The sequence below is a fragment of the Ornithorhynchus anatinus genome, chromosome 4 (assembly GCF_004115215.2).
Source record: "Ornithorhynchus anatinus isolate Pmale09 chromosome 4, mOrnAna1.pri.v4, whole genome shotgun sequence".
In the NCBI taxonomy this organism is placed as follows: domain Eukaryota; kingdom Metazoa; phylum Chordata; class Mammalia; order Monotremata; family Ornithorhynchidae; genus Ornithorhynchus; species Ornithorhynchus anatinus.
This window is the reverse complement of record NC_041731.1, coordinates 113,141,785-113,168,608: the sequence shown is the minus strand read 5'-3', so window position 1 is coordinate 113,168,608 and position 26,824 is coordinate 113,141,785. Positions and strand designations below refer to the sequence as shown.

Below are 26,824 nucleotides of genomic sequence, written 5' to 3'. Positions count from 1 at the left end.
CTGTGGTACAGAATCCAGGACCTGAATAGAGTGTGGCTTTATTTTTGTTTTGTTTTTTAAATCTAATACTCTCTGAGCTATTAAATCCCTTGACTGAGGAACGGATAGGAGTCTGGAAAGAAACCCTCTTATTCCTTCCTGCTATTCCAGGGAAACCCAGTGAAGTCTACAGTTTGCTTTATGCTTCCAATTGCACTGATCCATCATCAAGTCAAAGTGACTTTCACTTATAACAGCGTGGTCTAAGTGGATCGAGCACGGGTCTGGGAATCAGGAGGACCTGGGTTCTAATCCCAACTCCGCCACTTGTTTGCTGTGTGACCTTGGGCAAGACAATTCACTTTCTCTGTACCTCAATGACCTCAACTGTAAAACAGGATTAAGACAGTGAGCCCCATGTGGGACATGAACCGTGCCCAACTTAATTTGCTTGTCTCTACCCAATGCTTAATCCAGTCCCTGGCACGTAATAGTAAGAATCACCGCGGTATTTGTGAAGTGCTTACTCTGTGCCAAACACTGTACTAAGTGCTGGGGTAGATACAAGATAATCAGGTCCCACATGGGGCTCAAAGACTAATAGGTATTGCATCCCCATTTTGCAGACGAGAGAACCGAGGCACAGAGAAGTTAAGCAACCTGCCCAAGGACACACAGCAGGCAAGCGAGGGAGCAGGGATTAATGTTGGTATTTTAATGTTGGTATTTGTTAAGCGTTTACTATGTGCCGAGCACTGTTCTAAGCGCTGGGATAGATACAGGGTAATCGGGTTGTCCTACGTGAGGCTCACAGTTAATCCCCATTTTACAGATGAGGTAACTGAGGCACAGAGAAGTTAAGTGACTTGCCCAGTCACACAGCTGACAAGTGGCAGAGCCGGGATTCGAACTCATGACCTCTGACTCCCAAGCCCGTACTCTTTCCACTGAGCCACGTTGCTTCTCTAGAACGCGGGTCCTCGAACTCTGAGGTCCGTGCTCTTCCCACTAGGTCATGCTGCTTCTCATAGGAAGCGCTAACATAGACCATTCAAAAATTAATGAAAAAACCCAAAGAGGCACTAAACCAAACCCCAGTGCCCTGAAAAGAGGTGAGTAACCCGCTTTGAGGAAGTCCTAGGAAATCACTGGTTTCAACCAGACCCTTAGCACTCTAGAACTGTAAAACGTCACTTCGTGCAAAATGGGTACATGGGTCCCCTCTTAAATTCTAACCTTAGAAGTTTAACTTTCCCTTTAAATTCCTTGGAGACAGATTGCCAGCTAGATACTGAAATTAGCTGCTGACAGAACTTCATCCCCTGAGGGCTTCACTATAGGAAGGCTGTTAAATGCTCCAATCCCACAGAATATTCAGTATCTGGAGATCTAGAAGAGGTGTGGCCTAGCAGAAAGAGTATGGGCCCAGGATTCAGAGGTGCTGGATCCTAATCCTGGCTCCGCCACTTACCCACTGTGTGATCTCGTGGAAGTCATTTCACTTCCCTTTGGCCTGTGAGCTCGGCACGGAATGGACCTGTTATATTGTATTCTCCCAGGCACTTAGTACGGTGCTCTGCACACAGTAAACGCTCAATAAATACAATTGACTGATGGATTCTCTGTGCCTCGATTCCCTCATCTGCAAAATGGGAATTCAATACCTGTTCTTCCTCCTAGTTACTCTATGAGCCCCATGTAGGACCTGATTATCCTGTATTACCCAGGAATTTATTAGTGTTTGGCATATAAGTACTTACCGAATACCACAGTTATTGTACTACCTACATAGTGTCAGAAAGGATACAACAAAAGTCAGGAAAGCTCATAATATGAAGTTCTGAGAGAACGCCACCCTAAGGTTAGGGAATTTGTCTATTGTTGTATTGTCCTCTCCCAAGCACTTAGTACAGTTCTCTGCACACAGTAAGAGCTCAATAATTACGATTAAATGAATTTCCTATTCTCCAACTTCCCCTTGAACCTCTTCAATCCAGGCTCCACCCCACCCCTGCTCTCTCCAAGGTCATCAATGCTGTCCTTCTCACCAGGTTCGTTTAGATTCCTTCCTTAATCCCCCTGGACCTCACAGCAGCTTTGGACTCTGTGGACACCCCCCTCCTTTTGGAAACAATATCTAAGCTTCGTTTCTCCTTGTTCTCTTCCCACTCTCTCCTCTCTCCCTAACTGTATCTCCCACTCTCCAAATGTCTCTCTCAAGCCTCGGTTCTAGGTCCCCTTCTCTTCTCATGGGAAGCAGCATGGCCTGGCGGATACAGCTCGGGCTTACGAGTCAGAAGGTCGTGGTTTCTAATCCCGGGCTCCGCCGCTTGTCTGCCGAGCGACCTTGGGCAAGTCACTTCACTTCTCTGGGCCTCAGTTGCCTCATCTGTAAAATGGGGATGAAGCGAGTGAGCCCCACATGGCACGGGGCCTGTGTCCAACCTGATTAACCTGTCAGAACACTGCCTGGCATATAGTAAGCACTGAAACACAATTTATTATTATTCTCAAACTACACTCACTCCCATGGGAAGCTCATCCACTCCCACGGCTTCAACTACAACCTCCACAAAGATGACTCCCAAATTGACCCTACTAGCCGTGGTCTCTCTCTCCTTCCCGGAAATCTTGCACTTCCTTCTGCCTCCAAGACATTTCTACGGTCAGCTCGCCAACACCTCAAGATCAGCCTGTCTGAAACTGAACTCATCTTCCCCCTCAAATCCTCCCCTCCTCTCATTTTTGCGATCATTCTTGACAAACACCACCATCTTCTCCGTTTCCAAAAACCCACAAACTTGGCATTATCCTGGATTCCTTTCTATCTTTCAACTCCCAGTTGAAAATTCTAATGCTTCTTTCTTCACATCTCCAAAACCCACCCTTTCTTCAACACTAAACTGCCAGAACCCTGGTCCGAGCACCTGTCATTTCCGAACTTGACTACTATATCTGCATCTGCTTCCTCGTGAGTCTCCTTGCCCCCAATCCATACTTGACGCTGCTGCCCAGATCACTTTTCAAAAACATTATTCTATTCATGCTTCTGAACTCCTCCAAAAGTTCCACAGGCAGGTCTTCCCTCTCTGCATCAACCAGAAACTCATGAATGTTTTATTTTAGGCACAGCATCATCATCATTATCAACATCATATCAGAATAACATTTGTTAAGCCCTTATTATATGCTAAGCACTGTACTAAGCGCTGGGGTAGATACAGGACAATCAGGTCTCACAGTCTTCAGTCAGTGGGAGAAAAGGTATTGAATCCTCTATAGATGAGGGAACTGAGACACAGAGCAGTTGAGTGACTTGCCCAAGGTCACACAGCAGGCAGGATTAGAACTCATGTGCTCTAACTCTCAGGCCTGGGTTCTTTCCACTAATAATAATAATAATAATAATAATGGTGGTATTTGTTAAGCACTTACTATGTGCCAAGCACTGTTCTAAGCATTGGGGGAGATACAAGGTAAGCAGGTTGTCCCACTTGGGGCTTACAGTCTTAATCCCCATTTTGCAGATGAGGTAACTGAGGCCCAGAGAAATTAAGTGGTTTGGCCAAGGTCGCACAGCAGACAAGTGGAGGAGCCATGATTACAACCCATATCCTGACTTCCAACCCCATGCTCTTTCCACTAGGCTACACTGTTTCTTAATCAGGTCAATAACCCCACCGCTTAACCTCATTCGCTCTCAGGACACCTCAGCTCACATGCTTCATTCCTCACTGTGCAAAGCACTGCACCAAATGGGTCATTCTCCTCTCTGGCCATCGACGTCTGCCTCACGCCCTTCCTCTCTCTCCCCAGACCTTCGCCTCCTGCAGATCAGGGCTCTCCCCATTTTCAAGGCTCTTCAGAAATCACATCTCCTCGAGGAGGCCTTCTCTGATGGATCTCTCATCCCCCCACGCTATTTCCCCCTACTTCCACATCCCCTAAGCACTTGGGTGCCCAGCCCCCACTCCAGATGTATTTATATTTACCTATCCTTAAACTCTGCGGCTTTCTCACCACCTGCAACTTATTTTAGTCAGTCCCACCAGATCATAAGGACCTTGAAGATGGGGATCTTGTCCACTAACTCCGTTGTATCCTTCCAAGCACTTACTACAGTGCTCTGCAATACTACTGAGTCTCTCGAAAAAAAATTCCTTTACTTCAGTCTCTCTCATCCTTTGCCTCCCTGGGCCCAAATGGATTCCATCACTGCTATTCCCTAATTTTTCTGCCGGTTGAGTCCTTTCTTCTTCTTCTCTCACTTTTTGTTCCTCTGATCTGGACCTTTCCTCTCAGGTTCCATCCCTCCAATCCTTCCCTCCCACGCTCCCATCTTTCCACCCTCCCCGCACCTTTCATTCATTTGATCGCATTTATTGAGCGCAGACTGTGTACGGAGCACTGTAGTAAGTGCTTGGGAGAGTACATCACAACAATAGAGTCCCAATTCCCTGCCCACAATAATCTTACAGTCTTGGGCGGGGGTCGGGGGGGAGACAGACATCAGTAAAAATTAAATAAAATAAAATTGTAGATACGTACATAAGTGCTGTGGAGCAAAGAGAGCAAATCACAGCGATGCAGATGAGAGTAGGAGATGAGGAAAAGTGGGGTTTAGTCTGGGAAGACTTCTTGAAGGAGATGGGCCTTCAATAAGGCTTTGATGCTGGGGGGGTGGGAGTCATTGTCTGTGGGATTTGAGGAGGGAGAGCGTTCCAGGCCAGAGGCAGGGAGTGGGCAGGGGTACCTGCTAGCTCAGCTGTCTCCCTGCCTGGCCCTCTCTATTCTAGAGAAGCAGCGTGGCTCAGTGGAACGAGCCTGGGCTTGGGAGTCAGAGGTCATGGGTTCAGATTCCAGCTCTGCCACTTGGCAGCTGTGTGACTGTGGGCGAGTCACTTCACTTCTCTGTGCCTCAGTGACCTCTTCTGTAAAACGGGGATGAAGACTGTGAGCCTCACATGGGACAACCTGATTACCCTGTATCTACCCCAGCACTTAGAACAGTACTCTGCACATAGTAAGTTCTTAACAAATACCAACTTTATTATTATTATTATTATTCACCCACTCTGCTCTCCTGCAGGACATCTCTATCGGTTGGATTTTCTTTCCTTTTCTCTGGCTGCCCATTTCACCTTTCACCTTATCTCTTTTTGATTTTCCATGCGTGCCTGGTCTTCCACTTGGCTCTCTTCCCCAACTCCTCTCCCACGTTCTGCTTCGTCCTCCTGTGATTTCTCTCTTTTTCAGGGTCTCTTGTTCTGTTTCCTTTTTTGAATTGGTATTTTTTAAGTGCTTGCTATGTGCTAGGCACTGTACTAAGCACCAGGGTCGATTCAAGCTAATCAGGTTGGACACAGTCCATGTTCCCCTTGGGACTCTAAGTCGTAATGCCCATTTTACAGGTGTGGTAAATGAGGCTCAGAGAAGTGAAGTGACTCGGCCACGGTCACACAGCAGGCAAGTGGCGGAGACGGGATTAGACGCCAGGTCCTCGGACTCCCAGGCCCTTGTTCTATCGACTAGGCCGGGCTGTTTCTCTAATTCCACTTCTCCATTCTCCTACCCCTAGATCTGTTCCCTATCTTCATTCTTCCAGTTTTTGGCCATCCTCATGTACGACACTGATGGGCAGTCATTAAGATGACTGGTGGAATGGACTGTAAGACCCTACAGGCAGAAACTAAGGTTACTTTTGTCCAGTGCAGAAAAGACTTTGACAGATGATAAAGTTCAACGTAATTTAGACAAGATTCATACTGAGAGAAAAATAATAATTGCAATAATAATAATACTTGTGGTATTTGTTAAGTGCTTACTATATGCCAAGCACTGTTCTAAGCGCTGGGGTAGATACAAGGTAATCAGGTTGTCCCATGTGGGGCTCACAGCCTTAATCCCCATTTTACAGGTGAGGGAGCTGAGGCCCAGAGAAAAATAATGTTGGTATTTGTTAAGTGCTTATTATGTGCAGAGCACTCTTCTAAGAGCTGGGGTAGATACAGGGTAATCAGGTTCTCCCACGTGAGGCTCACAGTCTCAATCCCCATTTTACAGATGAGGTAACAGAGGCACAGAGAAGTCACGTGGATTGCCCAAGGTCACACAGCAGACGAGTGGCAGAGCCGGGACCCACGGCCTCTGACTCCCCGACCCGTGCTCTTGCCACTATGTCATCCCTGCCGAAGTTAATACCAATAAAAACAGAACAGAAACAAAACAAATACGCAAATTATTATGCTTTTGGACAGTTACAAACACCTCTTCAAAATACTTACTCCTCCACTAGCCCCATGAACTAGCACACTTTCTCCTGGCTTGGCGTGAGCCCTGAAACACAAAGCACATTTTATCATTCACCTTTTAACCTCATCGAAACCAAACTGTCAATCAGTCACCTAAAAAAAAAACTATGGGAAAAAAATACATTCACCTGTCATCTCTCCATTACACTAACTTTTCTTGGAGAGAACCTGGCCTGCACTCTGCACTCTGCCTAAAGGAAAATGTCGGACGCTTATTCTTTCCTTAAATCAAAAACAATTGTGAAATGACTGTAATGACTATTGGAAATCTATATTGTCACTTCTCTAGGTTCGGGGAGCAAGATTCATTATTAGAGTACCTGTTAAATGCTTACTTCGTGCCAAGAACTGTTCTAAGCGCCGGAGTACACACAAATTGATCAGGTTGGCCATAGTCCCAACTCACACGGGGCTCACATTCTTAATCCCCATTTTATGGATGACGTAACGGAGGCCCAGAGAAGGGAAGTGACTGGCCCAAGGTCACACTTTCAAGCTCTACGCTCTGTTTCAGTTGTTGCTGTCGGGTCAGTGGAAGATGATGTTACCCCAATTCTTGTTGCTGCCCACAGAGACTTTCAAACGTGCTCCAATCTTCCTCAAGTCTTTCTAGCATGGCATCGCTTTCTACGACCATTTGCTCCATTTCTCCTTCTATTGCCAGTCAAGGGAACGTGAAGTATTCAGTAGCCCCCAGATTCTTGAAATGACTTAACGGCCAGAGGAGTGACCAAAAACAGACAGCAAGTCAGGCAAACCAGTGACCAGATCACAGGCTTCTGGGGATTCAGATTTGGTTCTGAACGAGGGTACCTCACTCCCGCCAAGTAGAAAGAGCCTGGGCTAGGGAGGCAGAGGTCATGGGTTCTAATCCCGCTTCTGCCACCTATCAGCTGTGTGACTCTGGGCAAGTCACTTCACTTCTCTGGACCTTGTTACCTCATCTGTAAAATGCAAGCCCTCTGTGAGCCCTTTGTGGGACACCCTGATTACCTTGCATCTACGCCAGCGCTTAGAACAGTGCTTTGCACATAGTAAGCATTTAGCAAATGCCATCACTATTATTACTATCATTACTGGAAACAATGGACGGACATACTGCCGGACCCTGAGACCAACACAATCATCCTGTCCAGACTCAATTTCAAACACCGGCAACTCCTCTGACTGCCTGAGAAATGATTCTGCTCAGATGGTCTAAGGATACTGGGTCAGCTCTGGGAAGGGCAGGGCGTGAGAGATGAAGGGAAGGCAGATGCCTGGCCTCCAGCGCGTAGTCCAGTGCTCTGCACAGGGTAAGAGCGCAATAAATAGCTTCCTGCTACGCTTCAGGAGATGAACTGCTCCTCGCTCGAGGGAACACACAAGACTGACGTCCTGGAAGGAAGAACGGTTTGGAGTAGCCATAGCTTGGTTATTACCTGTGGAAGAGAGCACGGTAGGCTGTAAAATATGGAATACCAATAGCTGCTCCTTGCTTAAAGTCCAGCTGATCAGGCAGGGAGAAAACAGTATCATCTGAAGCTACAGCATACTCCGCGTAGCCCCCCGAGATGGTACTCGAAGTGAAAACTCTGTCCCCTTTCTGATGGAAAAGATAATCAAAACATGATTGCGGGGTTTTTGCATGCCGTTATCCAAATGGCTGCAATCCTTTGGAAAAATGCTTCTGACCCAAAAGGAGCACAGGGTGCTTCATTTTTGTTAATGCTGCTTTTTCCCTGAAGAGCTCAGGGTACTGCAAAAATAACTCTGAAGCTCTTAAAACTTCCGACAGGAAAATTTGAAAAGGAGAATAGGGGAAGAGGAAAGAAACCAACAGAGAAAAAGAGAGGGAGAACAAAAACAGGAGGAAAGGAGGAACTGGCAGTGACAATATCACATGACTGTAGGAAGGAAAGAATAAAGATATAAAGTTCCAAGCGCTTTTAAAATCCCACCAACTGCATCCACAAGGCTCCCCTGATTAACATCCAACACCGCAAGTGAGTATCACAAAGTTAATCCCACTTTATGGGCAGAGATTCCGCCTAATTGGTGAATTCCCTGACATTACTCATTTTACAGGCTGCTTAGCACGCGATTATTACCATTCAACGTCACTAAGGAGCAATCCTGACCCTCCTTAGAAAAAAGGGAGCAGGACATGGAGAGGAGGTAGGGTGAGAAGGAGATCTTGCCTTTCTGCCGCAGGGCATTCCCCCACCCCGTCCTCCCAGGAGACATCCGTTTACTCCCAATTTTCCTAGACCTGGAAGCCGGGGAGGTCTACTCATCTCTCCCCAGCTTCCCCTTGTCCTGCCCAGTAATGAAGAAAACAGTTTCTAATTTCCCCTTTCCTACAGTTTCTCCTTTTGGAAGTCCTGTGGAAAGAGCAAGGATCCGGTAGCCAAGAGACTGTGAAAAGCGAGAGGCTCTGCTGGGGTGAGAGGCAAGAAAAAGGGGGTGCGGTCTAGGATAGAGGGTAGACTGGGAAGAAGGGGTGTAGTGTGTGTTTGGGGGAGGGAGGCGAGGGGAGAGAGGGGATAGCGGGACTCTCCGTCTATTGTCTACTCTCTTTTCTGCTTGCTCGAGGGGTCAATGCGTCTCTGCCTTCCCCATTATAATGTGAGCTCCTTGTGGGCAGAGAATGTGTCTCGTGCAGTGGTTGTACTTTCCCAAACACACCGTACACTGTACTGCACCCTGTGGTTCTCAAAAAAAATCCATTACTATTACTGTCGCTACTAGGTTCAAAATCCCGACTCTGCCGCCTGTCAGCTGGGTGACTTTGGGCAAGTCACCTCACTTCTCTGTGCCTCGGTTACCTCACCTGTAAAATGGGGATGAAGACTGGGAGCCCTACTTGGGACAACTTGATTACCTTGTATCTACTCCAGCCCTTAGAACAGTGCTTGGCTCACAGTAAGCGCTTAACAAATACCAACATCATTATATTATTAAGAGAGAAATCACAGGCCGGTAAGATGCTCCGGGGAAAAGTGAAAATTCAGACGTTTGTCTCCACTTCTCTTCCTAGACCAAAGCGCGGCCTACAGTCCTCGCTCGATTTCCTCCATCTCCAAATTTCTCCAGTATTCAAGCCACTCTGAACTGGAAAAAGAAAACGTGCTGGTACAAGTGACGATTAAGAATCTCCCAAGAGGTTGTACGAACGTAAGAAAGTCAGACTCAGAGACGATCCCTTTCCAACTTGAGTTCAGCAATGTACTTCTGAGTTCAAAACCAAATTTTCATTGGGCAGCCAGTTTATATCTGCAACAACAGAAACAATCTAGACCGTAAGCTCTTCTTCCATACTCTAAGCTCTAGCTGTGGGCAGTGAATGTGTCTGCTTAGCGTTATAATGTCCTCTCCCAAGCGCTTCGAACAGTGCTCTACACACAGTAAGCGCTCCATAAATACGATCGCCTGACTGACCGTTTAGAATTCAGGTAAAACAGCATTCTTAATTGGTTCCGATATAATTACTGTAAGGATTTTCCACCAGGAGGACGGCCACCAGGTAAAGTCAGATGTTCCACAGTTCATCCTGAATTTCTTTTACATCCATTTCTCCTGAAATGCAAGGGCTGCATCTGCGTTAAGGAAAACTCGTGTCGGAAAAAAGCGTTATTTCACATTGTAGCCAGATGGGCGTTGTTAGAAAAACGGCCCCTAATTCCTAACAGTGTTCTATCCACACGCAGAGTGAAAAATGCATTATGGCAGAAGTGACTGCATTTGAAATCAGGACAGAAAATATGTTCGGTGTAATTTGGGCTTTTCATTTTCTGCTAATATTCAAAATACATTTCTTTTCACAGGGCTCCAATACCCGAAGACATTCTCTTGAGACCATTCTCAGATATCTACAGGTTTGGAGTAGCATCCTTAGCACCCTGTATGAAACTAAGACGGTTACTGTTATGGTGTTTGTAAGCGCTTACTATGTGCTGAGCACTGTTCTAAGCGCTGGGGTAATCAGATTGTCCCACGTGGGGCTCACATTTTTTAATCCCCATTTTTACAGATGAGGTAACTGAGACACAGAGAAGTTAAGTGACTTGCCCAAGGTCACACAGCAGATGAGTGGTGGAGCCGGGATTAGAACCTACAACCTTTGACTTCCAAGCCCGTGCTCTTTCCACTAAGCCACGCCGCTTGGAGGGAGCAGAAATCTAGGCAACGGACATTCCGACGTGTATTCACACCATTCATAATCAGTCGATGAATCCTATTAAGTGCTTACTTAATAAGAACTTTAGATCAAGAATAAACTGCTTGCTGACTGACGACATTCCAGAAGCCAGGAATGTATATCATTAACGGCTCCTATTCCTAAAACCAACTGTATTTTGCACTACCAAATATTGGACCAGAGTCTCCCAATGTCTGTGTTTATTTCCTGATAATAAATTAGTCATTTTGGGGGAGATGCATCAACTCTTTCAGTCAACAAAGGCCCCATATCATACTGCCTGAGTGCCCCTGAGGGCAGAACACTGTTCTTTGGGTGGGGGACAGTACGTTAGTAATAATAATAAATAAATGGTGGTATTTGTTAAGCGCTTACTATGTGCAAAGCACTGTTCTAAGCGCTGGGGGATACAAGGTGATCAGGTTGTCCCACGTGGGGCTCACAGTTTTAATCCCCATTTTACAGATGAGGGAACTGAGGCACAGAGAAGTTAAGTGACTTGCCCACAGTCACACAGCTGACAGGTGGCAGAGCCAGGATTCTAACCCGTGACTTCTGACTCCCAAGCCCGGGCTCTTTCCACTGAGCCATGCTGCTTCTCTAATAATAATAATAATGTTGGTATTTGTTAAGCGCTTACTATGTGCAGAGCACTGTTCTAAGCGCTGGGGTAGATACAGGGTAATCAGGTTGTCCCACGTGGGGCTCACAGTCTTAATTCCCATTTTACAGATGAGGTTACTGAGGCATAGAGAAGTTAAGTGACTTGCCCACTGACCTCAAGCAGTTTACAATCTAATGAGGAGGATGGACAGGTATAAATTATTTTCCAATGGTGAAAGAGGCCTGAGGACAAAGACACATCGGGTGGTAGGATGAAAATGTCACTCTTTTCTGTTGGGAGTGTGTGTTTTTTTGTATTTGTTAATAATAATAATAATAATAACGGCATTGGTTAATCACTTACTACATGCAAAACACTGTTCTAAGCGCTGGGGAGGACACAAGGTGAACAGGTTGTCCCACGTGGGGCTCACAGTCTTAATCTCCATTTTACAGATGGGGTAACTGAGGCCCAGAGAAGTTAAGTGACTTGCCCAAAGTGAACCAGCTGACAAGTGGCTGAGCCGGGATTTGAACAAATGATGGCATTTGTTAAGCACTTACTATGTGCTAGGCACTGAACAGCACTTAGAACGGTGCTCAGCGCGTAGAACACTGCTTTGCACATAGTAAGCGCTTAACAAATGCCATCATTATGATTAAGAGCTGGGGTAGGTACAGGTTTTATAAGATTGGACAAGGTTCATGTCGTAACGGGTTCAGAATCTTAATCTCTTAGTACAGTGCTCAGCACACAGTAAGAGCTCAAATGCGATTGAATGAATGAATCCCCATTTTACGGGCGAGGTAAACTGGGACCTGGAGAAGTGAGGTGACTTGCCCAAGGTCAGACAGCAGAAAAGTGGCAGAGCTGGGATTAGAACCCAGGTCTTCGGACTCCCAGGCCCGTGCTCCTTTTACGAGGCCGCGCTGCTGAATAAATCAAAGAAATAAATACTCATAGTGATAAATCATAATAACTGTGGCATCTGTTAAGCGCTTACTACGTGTCAGGTGGCACTGTTACTAAGTACCTGGGTAGATGCAGGAAAATTTGGACGCAGTCTAAAGATACAGTGGAACTGACCAAGTTAAACATTGACACTGGGCAGCAACTGGGAAGCAGCGTGTCTCAGTGGAAAGACCCTGGGCTTCGGAGTCAGAGGTCATGAGTTTGACTCGTGGCTCTGCCACTTGTCAGCTGTTTGACTGTGGGCAAGTCACTTCACTTCTCTGTGCCTCAGTGACCTCATCTGTAAAATGGGGATTAACTGTGAGCCTCACGTGGGACAACCTGATTATCCTGTATCTCCCCCAGCGCTTAGAACAGTGCTCTGCACATAGTAAACGCTTAACAAATACCAACATTATTATTATTATTACAGGCCTGGACAAAATATTTCCCCAGTCGTCTCTGCTCCTCCCAAAGGGTCTCTCTTGTTTCCTATCACGTTTACTTCCCATATGTTCATTCTTTGCGAGCGCTTAGCACTGTGCCTGTAAGCATTTAATACATACCACTGCTACTATTCATTCAATCGTATTTATTGAGTGCTCACACTGTGCAGAACAATGCACTGCGCGCTTGGGAAAGTAGAACACCACAATAGACAGTGACATTCCCTGCCCACAGTGAGCTTACAGTCTATGGGAAGTAGTGTGGCTCAGTGGAAAGAGCCCGGGCTTGGGAGTCAGAGGTCATGGGTTCGAATCCCAGCTCGCCGCTTATCAGCTGTGTGACTGTGGGCAACTCACTTCACTTCTCTGTGCCTCAGTTCCCTCATCTGTAAAATGGGGATTAAAACCGTGAGCCCCACGTGGGACAACCTGATGACCCTGTATCTGCCCCAGCGCTTAGAACAGTAGTCTGCACATAGTAAGAGCTTAACAAATACCAACATTATTATTAGAGGGAGCTTGGTAAACCTCAAGCACAACTGGACTCTCCCTTTCCTTCTGTGCTTCCACTCTGTAAAAGTAATTCTATCCTGGAACTGATTTTTACGGCTCCTTAGTCGATCGTATTTACTGAGCGCGTACTATGGGCAGAGAACTGTACTAAGCGCTGGGAAGAGTAAAATACAATAGAGCAGGTAGACCAATTCCCTACCCATAATATAAGAGACACGTTCCCCGCCCACGAGTTTAGGGGGTAGAGGATAGTCTTAAGAAAACAGACGGAAGCACACCAAACTGGAAAGCTGCTAATGGGGGTTATCTGGGGTTATTCATCTTTAAAAGATCGTTTTCTGAATAAAAAGCAAAATGACACCCATAAACAACGGACGGGACGGCGGTGCTGTACCTGGAACGCGGTCACCCCTTCTCCGACAGCTTCTATCACACCGGCCACATCTGTGCCAGGAGTATAAGGCAAGGTTGGCTTTCTACTGTAGGTCCCTGAGCGAATATACGTCTCCACTGGGTTGACGCCACACGCATGGACTCTGATTAGAACCTGCAGTGAAAACGTAGCTGGCTGCACATTAGCCGGAAACGCACGTGGCGGTTGAAAACATACCGAAATTCGGAATCAACGGTATAATATTTCTGAAGCGCTTTGCCCACGATTGAACCAGGGGGTTAAGGAGCCCTTGATCTGGATGTGAGAAATAATCTGGAGAGGAAAGATAAAAATACTCCTCCCCCCTCGCCCGTCGCACGAGATTAAAACGTCGGGCTGTCGGGACCAGGCCGGCTTGGTTAAAAGGGCTCACGGTCCCCGTCCCGGAGAGCTACTTCAATCGTCAAATGGGGACACCTCAATCTCCTCTTCTTTATGCGCATTCTGGAAATAATTGTCGGGCTCAGATCCTTCTTTTGGACCCTGACGTGACTCATATGCTAAAGATTAACATTCGGGGTAATTATCTCCTGTTCTTAAATAATCACTCCCACCTGATTTTCTTTTGGGATCGGCACTGCAACATCTGACTGGAGTTTAAGCACTTCAGGCCCGCCAAATTCAAAAACCCTAATAGCTCTCATCAACTTCCTTCCCGTTGCCATGGCGATCTGGATATCTGGAACAGAATAAAAAAAAAACACTGTCACATTCTATCTCCTCCATTGCTGTGTTTTCTCCCTGAAGGGAGTGGATCAAATAATTCTCTTGAAACTACATTTTAAATCAAGAGCTCGCCACTGACCTCATTTTGCGGGAGAGGGAGTCTCATCTTACAAATCCCTCAGCTACAAAGGAGAACGATTACTACTGCTTCCTGAGAGGATTCTTGGGGGTGGGTGGGAGAGACTGGGGTTAGAAAGTGGATCAAGCACTTAAATAAAAACAACATTTAGATACAGATTATACTGGAGCCAGTGAGTACAGGTAGGACCTCTCATTTCTCTTTTATGCACACTCGGGCTTCTACGTCTTGGCGAAAAAGGCACTCTTAGAAATTAATGTGTTTAGTGACGTTTAATAGGGGAACTTCAGTTATTCATGATTCAGTTCACTTCCTTCACGCCATGTAAGAGATGCATGAATGTGTTTCTAGGTGTAGCGTGGCTCAGTGGAAAGAGCCCGGGCTTGGGAGTCAGAGGTCATGGGTTCGAATCCCGGCTCGGCCACTTGGCAGCTGTGTGACTATGGGCAAGTCACTTCACTTCTCTGTGCCTCAATTACCTCATCTGTAAAATGGGGATTAACTGTGAGCCTCACGTGGGACGACCTGATTACCCTGTATCTCCCCCAGTGCTTAGAACAGTGCTCTGCCCATAGTAAGCGCTTAACAAATACCAACATTATTATTATTATCATTATATTTACTGAACCCTTACTGTGGGCACAGCACTGTACCGATGGCTTGAGAGGGCATTATGGCAACACATTCCCTGCCCAGAAGACGCTTAAAGTCTAGAGGGGGAGGCGGATATTAATATGAATAAATACATTACGGACATGCACATAAATGCTTTGGGGCTGAGGGGTCTTGGGGGTGAATCAAGGGAGTAAAATGAGGGGTGACGTAGAGGAGAGTGGGAGAAAAGGAAATGAGGGCTTAGCGTAGCCCTCTTAGAAGAAGTGTGCCTTCTTATCTCCAATATAATAAGGCTTTAGGTGTATACTGCATTCTCCTAAAAACACACACATAAATAGAATGTCTATTTATACATATATATGTGTGTGTAAATATATACATACACACACAATATGTTCAAATAGAGGTAAATGCACATACGCTATGCATCCCATGTGTATACAAAGAGGACAGAAAATTGAGAGAGCACATAAAGCATGAACTGAAAGGAGAAAAAACACTTTCCTGGGAAAGTGCGGATGAAAGTCTTGAAGACAGTTCCTTAATGAACAAATGAAAAATAACCACAAGACGCTGACTGTTTTTGAACAAGACTGACCATTAGATTTCCATCTCTATAGGCGATTTACAACTACCAATTTTTTCTTTTCGAGAGTGGAGAACAAAACCCTTCCAAAATGTCTCTTTTTGCACAAAATCCTTAATAAGACAGGTCTCAGTTGACCGATTCTGCCTTCGTGCTTCCAATATTATGACAAGGCAATGAAGCCCATGGGCAAAATAAGCCCAAAAGTACATGTAAAATCACATCGTCACTGTGAAGCCAGCTGTAACCACACAGAGGTAAATGATGAAATCTGGCAACATTTGCCTGAATAATTATTTTTTGAAAACAGAGTTGTTACCAATGAACATGAGAAAACCTCTACGTCGAATGCTATCAAAAACCATGCGGTATCCGCTAAACCTTTGATCTAATCAGCTCCTCCAACTCACTAGGCATTGCCCCACGAGGGGCATCGAAGAATCTAGGATCGGAGATCAAAGAATTTCGAATTGCAATGATACTTAGGTCTGTACCAGACGAGCCTTGAGTCCACGCAGGCTGAAAAAATACCGTTCCTCAACCCATCCAAAATGTCGAACGTATTTTGGATTAGAGAAAAAATCTGGATAATGGACTGAATCAGGGCAGTCAGTTAATACGACATTAAGCGCATACTAGAGAAGCAGAGAGGCCCGGAGGAAGTTATTTCTTCTGCACAGGTTCCACTTTTAAGAAATCTCAGAGGAGACCCTCACACAGAGCCCCAAGAAGAGGGCGGGAGATCCGAATGCAGCCAACGTGAAATACCGAATGATCGTTGAAGTGTTTGAATCCCAGAGCTCTGACAGAAGGGTTAAGCTGCGGGAAGGAAGGTCAGTCGGCCAGTCAGTCGATCGTATTTATGGAGCGCTTACTCCGTACAGAGCACCGGGCTACGCGCTTGGGAGAGGACGATATAACAGAAACATTCCCTGCCCACAACAAGCTTACAGTCTAGAGGATACACCAGCACGACCAGTACAGATCTTCCAAAGAAGATTTGGAACCCGACCCAGAAAAGAGGGCAGCGACGGACGTTTCGGCTCTAGCTGGGGAATGAAGAGACTGGGGAGCATTCAGTACAGTGCCCGGCACGTAGTAAGCACTTAACAAATACCACTTGACGACAAAGGAGAAGTGGAAAACCACGGTAAGTTTTCTTCCTTACGATTCCCAGCCTTGCTCAAATCGCAAGACGTATTGTCTCTGTTTTTCCACTTCTTCCTTCAAGTTTATTAAAAAAAAAGAAAAAGCCACCAAACCAACGAGGCTCTCTAAGTAGTACGTACAACTCTGTAACTCATGCTTCAGTCTCTTTCCAAAAGGAAACACCGGACCTGTAAAAATGTCCTACCGTAGGCACATCTGCCTGAAAGTCCGCAGACACGTCTTCCTCTTGTCTCGCAACGTGCCTGCCTTGTCTTCTCCCCGAGTGGGAAAATACAGTACAGCAGATCAAGCGAAAAAGGGTGGCTTTCTGAGCGAGCGCTGCAAACTCTTGTTTCAGACGGTCTCCCCCTCGGGGAAAGTGGGTGGATTTCGGATGGCAGAGAGGAGACGGGAAAAGAGGACAAGCAAGGGGGACGGAGAAAAAAAAGACTGTGGATTGAAAGCTACCGGGAATCGGTTCTGGTTCCAACACCGCTCAGGTTGTTTAACGTCTCATCCGGGACCCGGGGAAAGGTCTCCTTTCCATCCTGCCTCCCGGGAGGGGCAAGTCTGAGGTCTCCATCCGGACACCCCGCTTCAATCCCGCCTCCCGTGGGACTGGAGCTGAGACTGTGGTTGACTCCCCATTAATAATAATAATGTTGGTATTTGTTAAGCGCTTACTATGTGCAGAGCACTGTTCTAAGCGCTGGGGTAGAAACAGGGGAATCAAGTTGTCCCACGTGGGGCTCACAGTCTTAATCCCCATTTTACAGATGAGGTAACTGAGGCACAGAGAAGTTAAGTGACTTAATAATAATAATAATGTTGGTATTTGTTAAGCGCTTACTATGTGCAGAGCACTGTTCTAAGTGCTGGGATAGACACAGGGGAATCAGGTTGTCCCACGTGGGGCTCACAGTCTTAATCCCCATTTTACAGATGAGGGAACTGAGGCACAGAGCAGTGAAGTGACTTGCCCACAGTCACACAGCTGACAAATGGCAGAGCTGGGATTCGAACTCATGACCTCTGACTCCAAAGCCCATGCTCTTTCCACTAGCCACGCTGCTTCGGGACGAAATAGCTATACTAATAATGGTCTTCGTTAAACACTTACTGTGTGCCAAGCACTGTTCTAAGGGCTGGGGTAGATACACGGTAATCAGGTTGTCCCACGTGGGACTCACAGTCTTAATCCCCATTTTTCAGATGAGGGAACTGAGGCTCGGAGAAGTGAAGCGGCTTGCCCAAGGTCACACAGCGGACAGGTGGCGGCGCCGGAATTAGAACCCAGATCCCCTGACTCCCAAGCCCGGGCTCTTTCCCCTCAGCCACGCTGCTTCTCCAACGGCTACTGCAGGAGGAGTCTCAGATGGCAGGGACAGCGCTCAGCTAATTCTGTTGTACGGTACTCTCCCAAGCGCTCAGTACAGCGCTCTACACAGAGTAAGTGCTCAATAAATACAATTAAGAGCCTCTGTGTCTCCCTGCTTTCCTCTCCTCCACATTCCCCCCATTTCCCTCCCCATTCCCTACCCCCTTCCTCCTCCTCTGTGAAGCAGCATGGCTTAGTGGAAAAGTACAGGCTTGGGAGTCAGAGGTCTTGGGTTCTAATCCCGTCTCCCCCACTTGTCAGCTGTGTGACTTTGGGCAAGTCACTTCATTTCTCTGGGCTTCAGTGACCACATCTGTAAAATGGGGATGAAGCCTGTGAGCCCCATGTGGGACAACCTGATTAACCCTGTATCTACCCCCAGTGCTTAGAATTGTGCTTAGCACATAGTAAGCGCTTAACAAATGCCATAATTATTATTATTTTTACCTAACCCTCTCTGCACTCTCACTCGGTGCCCCGTGGAGCTCACTCATTTCCCCCCAGCACACTCTCCCTCCCCACCCCATGTCCGTCTCTGTGGGTCTCCTGTAAATTGGAATTTAAGACTATGAGCCCCAGTGGGACAACCTGATTACTTTGTATAATAACGTTGGTATTTGTTAAGCGCTTACTATGTGCAGAGCACTGTTCTAAGCGCTGCGGCAGATACAGGGTCATCAGGTTGTCCCACGTGAGGCTCCCGGTCTTCATCCCCATTTTCCAGATGAGGTCACTGAGGCCCAGAGAAGCAAAGTGACTTGCCCACAGTCACACAGCTGACAAGTGGCAGAGCCGGGATTCGAACCCATGCCCTCTGACTCCCAAGCTCAGGCTCTTTCAACTGAGCCACGCTGTCTACCCGAGGGCTTAGAACAGTGCTTGGCACCTAGCAGGCGCTTAACAAACACTTTATTATCATCAGGGCTGTTCCTCCGCCTTCCTCCAACCTCAGTTCATCCACCCGTATGTCCATCTATCGTCACGCCCAAGTGAAACACAAGTTTTTCTGCTAGTCTCCCGATCACCGCTGTTTCCGTTCCCGTGGTTAAGTCCACGAGAAGCAGCGTGGCTCAGTGGCAAGAGCCCGGGCTCGGGAGTCAGAGGTTGTGGGTTCTAATCCCGGTTCCGCCGCTGTCAGCTGTGTGACCTTGGCCAAACCATTTAACTTCTCTGTGCCTCAGTTACCTGCCTCAGTTACCTCATCTGTCAAATGAGGTTTAATAATAATGATAATGTTGGTATTTGTTAAGCGCTTACTATGTGCAGAGCATTGTTCTAAGCGCTGGGGTAGATGCAGCGTAAATCAGGTTGTCCCACGTGAGGCTCACGGTCTTAATCCCCATTTTACAGATGAGGTAACTGAGGCACAGAGACGTTAAGTGATTTGCCCACAGTCACACAGCTGCCAAGTGGTGGAGCTGGGATTCGAACCCATGACCTCTGACTCCCAAGCCCGGGCTCTTTCCACTGAGCCACGCTGCTTGTGACCCCCATGTGGGACAACCTGATCACCTTGTATAATAATGTTGGTATTTGTTAAGCGCTTACTATGTGCCAAGCACTGTTCTAAGCACTGGGGCTGTGTGACTTTGGGAAAGTCACTTCACTTCTCTGGGCCTCAGTTCCCTCATCTGTCAAATGAGGATTATGACTTTGAGCCCCACGTGGGACAACCTGATCACCTTGCATAATAACGTTGGTATTTTTAAGCGCTTACTATGTGCTAAGTACTGTTCTAAGCACTGGGGCTGTGTGACTTTGGGCAAGTCACTTCGCTTCTCTGTGCCTCAGTTCCCTCATCTGTAAAACGGGGATGAAGACCGGGAGCCTCATGTGGGACAACCTGATAGAGAAGCAGCATGGCTCAGTGGAAAGAGCACGGGCTTTGGAGTCAGAGGTCATGGGTTCGAATTCCAGCTCTGCCACTTGTCAGCTGTGTGACTTTGGGCAAGTCACTTAACTTCTCTGTGTCTCAGTTGCCTCATCTGTAAAATGGGGGTTAAGACTGTGAGCCCCACGTGGGACAACCTGATTCCCCTGTGTCTACCCAGCGCTTAGAACAGTGCTCTGCACTTAGCAAGCGCTTAACAAATACCAACATTATTATTACCTCGTATCTCCCCCAACGCTTAGAACAGTGCTTGGCACATAGCAAGCCCTTAACAAATACCAGCATTATTATTACCCCACCTAGTAAGCGCTTAACAAATACCAGCATTATTATTATTACCCCATCTAATAAGCGCTTAACAAATACCAGCATTATTATTATTACCCCACCTAGGAAGCGCTTAACAAATACAAGCATTATTATTATTACCCCACCTAGGAAGCGCTTAGCAAATACCATTACTATTATTAAAAATTATTCCAATGGGGAAACCGAGGCACAGAGCTGTTCAATGACTTGACCCGTGTCAGAACCCGACACCGAGACCCGGTCGTTTTAAATCCACTGTCTTTTTCACCCCTCTCGCTGCACTACTTTGTATCTACCCCAGCGCTTAGAACAGTGCTCTGCACATAGTAAGTGCTTAACAAATACCAACATTATTATTATTATTATTATTATTTTCCTCTCCCCTCTCTGCCGCCTGAAATGAAGTCATGACATCCATCTGGCTTCTCTTGGGTTCAGGGCGAATGTGATGGAGAAGCCGGCTAAGCCGAGAGCGACGGGTCAAGGGGGTCCACGGGCAGAATGAGTATTCATTCATTCAATAGTATTTATTGAGCGGTTACTATATGCAGAGCACTGTACTAAGCGCTTGGAAAGTACAAATCGGTAACAGATAGAGACAGTACAATCCCTGCCCTTTGACGGGCTCACGGTCTAATCAGTCACGAGTAGCCAGCGTGACTCCCTAGACGCCCCTCCTTCGGGAGCCGGACTCCCGAACGGAAGCCCTTTCTAATCGGAGAGGGTAAACCGAGGCTGGGTGCGAGGGATGGCACCCGAAAGAAAGTCGCGGTGCGAAGCTGACTGTGTCATTTGAGTCTGGCAGGGCTCTGGCCCATAATGAAATATAGAACCGTGCTTGGGAAATATCCTTTTATTGACCATTCATTCATTCAATAGTATTTATTGAGCGCTTACTATGTGCAGAGCACTCTACTAAGCGCTTGGAATGGACAATTCGGCAACAGATAGAGACCGCCCCTGCCCGATGACGGGTTCACGGTCTAATCGGGGGAGACGGAGGGTCAAAAACAAGACAACATAACGACGATAGATACAATCGAGGGGATGGACACCTCATTAACAAAATAAATAGGGTAATAAATAATATATACAAATGAGCACAATGCTGAGGGGAGGGGAAGGGAGGGGGGAGGAGCAGAGGGAAAGGGGGAGCTGCGAGGGAACAGAGGGAGCAGAAGGAAAAGGGGAAGCTCAGTCTGGGAAGGCCTCTTGGAAGAGGTGAGCTATATGCATCATTAACAAAATAGAGTAATAAAAAATATATACAACTATACGTAAGTGCTAAGGGGAGGGGAAGGGGGTAGAGCAGAGGGAGGGAGAAGGGGGAATGGGGAGGGGAGGAGGAGCAGAGGGAAAAGGGGAAGCTTAGTCTGGGAAGGCCTCCTGGAGGAGGTGAGCTCTCAGCAGGGCTCGGAAGAGGGGCAGCGTGGCTCAGCGGAAAGAGCCCGGGCTTGGGAGTCAGAGGTCATGGGTTCAAATCCCTGCTCTGCCCCTTGTCAGCTGTGTGACTGTGGGCAAGTCACTTCACTTCTCTGGGCCTCAGTTCCCTCATCTGTAAAATGGGGATTAACTGTGAGCCTCATGCGGGACAACCCGATGACCCTGCATCTACCCCAGCGCTTAGAACAGTGCTCTGCACAAAGTAAGCACTTAACAAATACCAACATTATTATTAAGAGGGGAAGAGAGCGTTTGGCAGATTCACTCATTCATTCAACAGTATTTAATACCGATGACCACATGCAAGCCGCTTTATCGGAACTGCCTGAGTTCAATTACCGTCTCGTCTTTTTACCTCCTAAAGGTGGCCAACCACACGCTGCACGAGAAACCTGAAATTAGCATTTCACCCTCAAGCGATGATCTTTTCTAGGCCAGGCTTAAGCCTCCTTGCTTCTCATTAAAATTGCAAAGATGGAAAAGATGTCGGAGGAGAATTTAATATAAACTGCACGGGCCCATTCTCCAAACCTAAGTCGACCTGGAATCGGAGAAGTGAACGGCACCCGTCACATTTAGAAAACTAAACGAGAAGGCCTAGCGACAAGGCAAATCCGCCTTGCAAGGAACGGGGCCGATCCCATGAAGGAAGCAGCAGAAACGCTTAATCGAGAAATGCGAACATAGCGGGGGACACATTGGGAAAAGCAACCAACGCCCCCATGCTTTTCCTTGCTTACGGGAACCTATTCCACTCATGTCTCTCCCTCTTAACTCTAAGTCCCTCGTGGGCAGGGAACGTGTCTACCAAGTCTACCAACCAACGAAAACTCCTCACTCTAGGCTTCAAGGCTCTCCATCCCCTTGCCCCCTCCTACCTCTCTTCTCTTCTCTCTTTCCACCGCCCACCCCGCACGCTCCGCTCCTCCGCCGCCCACCTCCTCGCCGTCCCCCGTTCGCGCCTATCCCGCCGTCGACCCCTGGCCCACGTCCTGCCGCGGTCCCGGAACGCCCTCCCTCCTCACCTCCGCCAAACTGATTCTCTTCCCCTCTTCAAAGCCCTACTGAGAGCTCACCTCCTCCGAGAGGCCTTCCCAGACTGAGCTTCCCCTTTCCCTCTGCTGCCACTCTACCACCCCCCTTCACCTCCCCTCAGCTAAACCCTCTTCTCCCGCCTTTCCCTCTCTTCCTTCCCCTCTCCCTTCCCCTCCCCTCAGCACTGTGCTCGTCCGCTCATTTGTATATATTTTCATTACCCTATTTATTTTGTTAATGAGATGTACATCACCTCGATTCTATTTATTGCTATTGTTTTAATGAGATGTTCATCCCCTCGATTCTATTTATCGCTATTGTTCTTGTCCGTCCGTCTCCCCCGATTAGACTGTAAGCCCGTCAATGGGCAGGGACCGTCTCTACCTGTTGCCGATTTGTACATTCCAAGCGCTTAATACAGTGCTCTGCACATAGTAAGTGCTCAATAAATACTACTGAATGAATGAATGAACTCTGTTGTACGGTATGCTCCCGAGTGCTTACCTCAGTGCTCAGGACGCAGTAAGTGCTCGATCAATACCACCGACTGACCTGGCTGATTCAAGGCTGCGTTACGGCACCTGGGTCCCTCTACTCTTTCATATTTCATCACCAATGGCACTCTAAAAAGAGTCCCGAAGCAACGTGGCTTAGGGGAAAGAGTAGGGGCTTGGGAGTCAAAGGATTTGGGTTCTAATCCCGGCTCTGCCACTTGTCTGCTGTGTGACTTTGGGCAAGTCACTTGACTTCTCTGTGCCTCAGATACCCTCGCTTGTAAAATGGGGATTAAGTCTGTGAGCCCCAAATGGGACAACCTGCTTACCCGGTATCTACCCCAGCGTTTAGAACAGTGCACATAGTAAGCGCTTAACAAATACCATAATAATTGTTTTTATTCTATGGCATCTGCTGGGAAGCAGTGTGGCCTAATGGATGAAGCATGGGCCCGGGAGCCAGACGACCTGGGTTCTAATTCGGCTCTCCTACTTGCCTGCTGTGAACATGGGCAAGTCGTTTCACTTCTCTGAGCCTCAGTTTCCTCAACTACAAAATGGGGATTCAGTTCAGATTCTCCTTCTTACTTGACTGTGCGCCCCACGTGGAACAACCTCTTTCCCTGGCCTGATTAAAATGAACCTTACCCCAGCATTTTGAACAGTACTTGACACACCGTAAGTCCCGAACAAAAATAATGAACGATAACAAACACTGCAATTGGCTCAAGCGCTTAGTGCAGCGCTCTGCACATAGTAAGAGCTCAGTAAATACTATTGAATGAATGAATGAATTTACGGTCAAGTCTGCCCCACGAGGGACAGGGACTGTGTTTATTCATTCAATCGTATTTATTGAGCGCTTACTGTGTGCAGAGTGGTGTACTAAGCGCTTGGAAAGTACAATTAGGCACTGTGTATTGATTCCCAGTGTTTAATACAGTGCTCTGCCCACAGTTAGCATTTAATACTGGTCCTTCTACTCTACTCCCTTACATTACCCTCTTCTTAATGCACATTTATTCCTATATCAATATCCAGGACGCTACGCCAATCCATTGTAGTGAACGCTGGTCCTTCTCTGTTTCAAGTAAAATCATTTTGGGAAGGCCTTCAAGCCAGGAAACTCATCACTGTTGTTTTCATCCGTTAATACCCAATCCAACGTCCTGGGTAGCTACTCTGCAGAACGTTGATAATCTTTTGAATTTCAATTCCAAACGTAAACTTTTGATGGATGGCCCCACCTTAAATCAAGTATTTTTAACTAAAAATGTACGTTTGATTGAATTTCTTTAAAGATAGAAGAGGTTAAGAATTCTTTCAGACCCTAAACTAGAAACAGGAGCTCATTAAACAAACAGACGAGGCGGTGGGAAACGCAGTCACACAACACGGTTCTTTTTAACGATGAACGTGCCAAAATAGCAACAAAGGGTAAAATACTAAAACGGTTTCGTTAGTTGCTCTGAAAAATTGCTTTACGGGCGTTCAAGGCTGCTAGGGAAAGTCATTTGAAGTCTAAAGGTCATAAACCACTGGAGCAACCTGAAGTTTCACATTTCTAGACCATAAGTTATCTCTTTCTGCAGCTTCCTTTGGGAAGTGGGGGGGAAGGGCAAAGCATTCAAATGAGGAAAAAAAGCATATTTTCTCAGTTGGTTTAAGGCTGGATGACGCCACGATCATCAAGTTGGCAAAGGACCTGAATAAAGCGCTCCAATCTCAACACCGGGAATATTTTGATTCCAAAAGTGGCTACGGGGAGGTTGGAGAGCAAAAGGCCTGAAGGTTCAAAAAGGGGCTGAACTTGAGAAAATAAGAATAATAATACCAATTAATGGTATTTGTTAAGCACTTACTACGTAGCAACCACTGTTCCAAGTGCTGGGGTAGATACAAGGTAAGCAGGTTGTGTCACTTGGGGTTCGCAGTCTTCATCCCCATTTTACAGTTGCCTGTTTACTTGTTTTGTGTTATTTTGTTGTCTGTCTCCCCCCTTCTAGACTGGGAGCCCATCATTGGGTAGGGATTGTCTCTATCTGTTGCCAAATCCCTCAGCACTGTGCACATTTGTATATATTTTTATTACCCTATTTATTTTGTTAATGAGGTGTCCATCCCCTTGATTCTATTTATCGCAATTAAGTTGTCTTGTTTTTGTCCGTCTCCCCCGATTAGACTGTAAGCCCGTCAATGGGCAGGGACTGCCTCTATCTGTTGCCGAATGGTCCATTCCAAGCGCTGAGTACAGTGCTCTGCACATAGTAAGCACTCAATAAATACTATTGAATCAACAGTACTTGCCTGTCTACCTGTTATGTTGTCCATCTACATGTTTTGTTTTGTTGTCTGTCTTCCCCATTTAGACTGCGAGCCCGTCGTTGGGCAGGGATTGTCTCTGTTGCCGAATTGTACATTCCAAGAGCTTAGTACGGTGCTCCGCACGTAGTAAGCGCTCAATAAATATTAATTATGGTATGAATGACTGAATAGTAAATGTTTAACAAATACCGTAATTATTATTGTGATTGATAATGAATGCTATAGATTGATCGATGATGCCGCAAACCCTATCAGAGAGGGTGCCCGTAGGGTGAAGCGGGACGCTTGGCATCTGCAGGCCCGGGGCTTCAGGGCGGGGGGAAGCGCGGGCATTTAGCGGGTGCGCCTGTTAGGAGACATTACAGTAGAGATTGCGGCTAGAGAAGCCGTATGGCTCAATGGATGGAGCCCGGGCTTGGGAGTCAGGGGTCGTGGGTTCTAATCCTGCCTCCACCACATATCAGCTGGGGTGATTTTGGCCAAGTCATTCCACTTATCTGGGCCTCAGTTCCCTCCTCTGTAAAATAGGGATGAAGAGTGTGAGCCCCACGTGGGATAAACTGATTATCTTGTAACCCCACTCAGTGTTTAGAACAGTGCTTGGCTCACAGTAAGCGCCTGAACACCATCATTATTATTATTATTCAAATCCCACCCTGCCGCTTGTCGACTGTGTGTCTTTGGGCAGGCCATTCACTTCTTTGGGCCTCAGTTCCCTCCTCTGGAAAATAATAATGTTGGCATTTGTTAAGCGCTTACTATGTGCCGAGCGCTGTTCTAAAGGCTGGGGTAGACACAGGGGAATCAGGTTGTCCCACGTGGGGCTCACAGTCTTAATCCCCATTTTACAGATGAGGGAACTGAGGCACCGAGAAGTTAAGTGACTTGCCCAAAGTCACACAGCTAAGTGGCCGAGCCGGGATTCAAATCCATGACCTCTGACTCCAAAGCCCTTGCTCTTTCCACTGAGCCAAATGGGGATGAAGTCTGTGAACCCCACACGGGACAACAACCTGATCACCTTGCATCCTCCCCAGCGCTTAGAACAGTGCTTGGCACATAGGAAGTGCTTAACAAATATGATTATTATTATTATTCTAATCCCGCCTCCGCCACTTGTCAACTGTGTGACTTTGGGCAAGTCGTTTCACTTCTCTGGGCCTCAGTTCCCTCCTCTGTAAAATGGGGATGAAGACTGGGAGCCCCACAGGGGATAATCTGATTATCTTGTACCCCCACTCAGCGCTTAGAACAGTGCTTGGCTCATAGTAAGCGCTTAACAAATACCATTACTATTATTACTCTGATCCTGGCTCCGCCCCCTTGTCAACTGTGTGACTTTGGGCAAGTCGCTTCACTTCTCTGGGCCTGCGGATG

The 26,824-nt window shown here is 47.0% G+C and overlaps 1 protein-coding gene across 5 annotated transcripts in view; it reads right to left on the bottom strand.

Moving 5' to 3' along the window:
* The window catches only part of CRYZ (crystallin zeta), a 38,555-nt gene that overhangs the window by 9,884 nt on the left and 1,847 nt on the right, over positions 1-26,824 (bottom strand). For 3 of the 5 annotated variants that reach the window (XM_029062412.1, XM_029062415.2, XM_029062414.1), the window contains exons 2-5: positions 13,972-14,096; positions 13,379-13,531; positions 7,712-7,875; positions 6,264-6,315 (exon numbers count right to left, since the gene is read on the bottom strand). In XM_029062412.1, coding sequence (XP_028918245.1) covers positions 6,264-6,315; positions 7,712-7,875; positions 13,379-13,531; positions 13,972-14,082 — 480 coding nt within the window. In that variant the 5' untranslated portion in view covers positions 14,083-14,096. Of the gene's footprint in view, positions 1-6,263; positions 6,316-7,711; positions 7,876-13,378; positions 13,532-13,971; positions 14,097-16,777; positions 17,000-25,694; positions 25,860-26,824 lie in introns of those variants that run through there. The other 2 variants (XM_029062413.2, XM_007667299.3) reach the window with 2 other exon arrangements.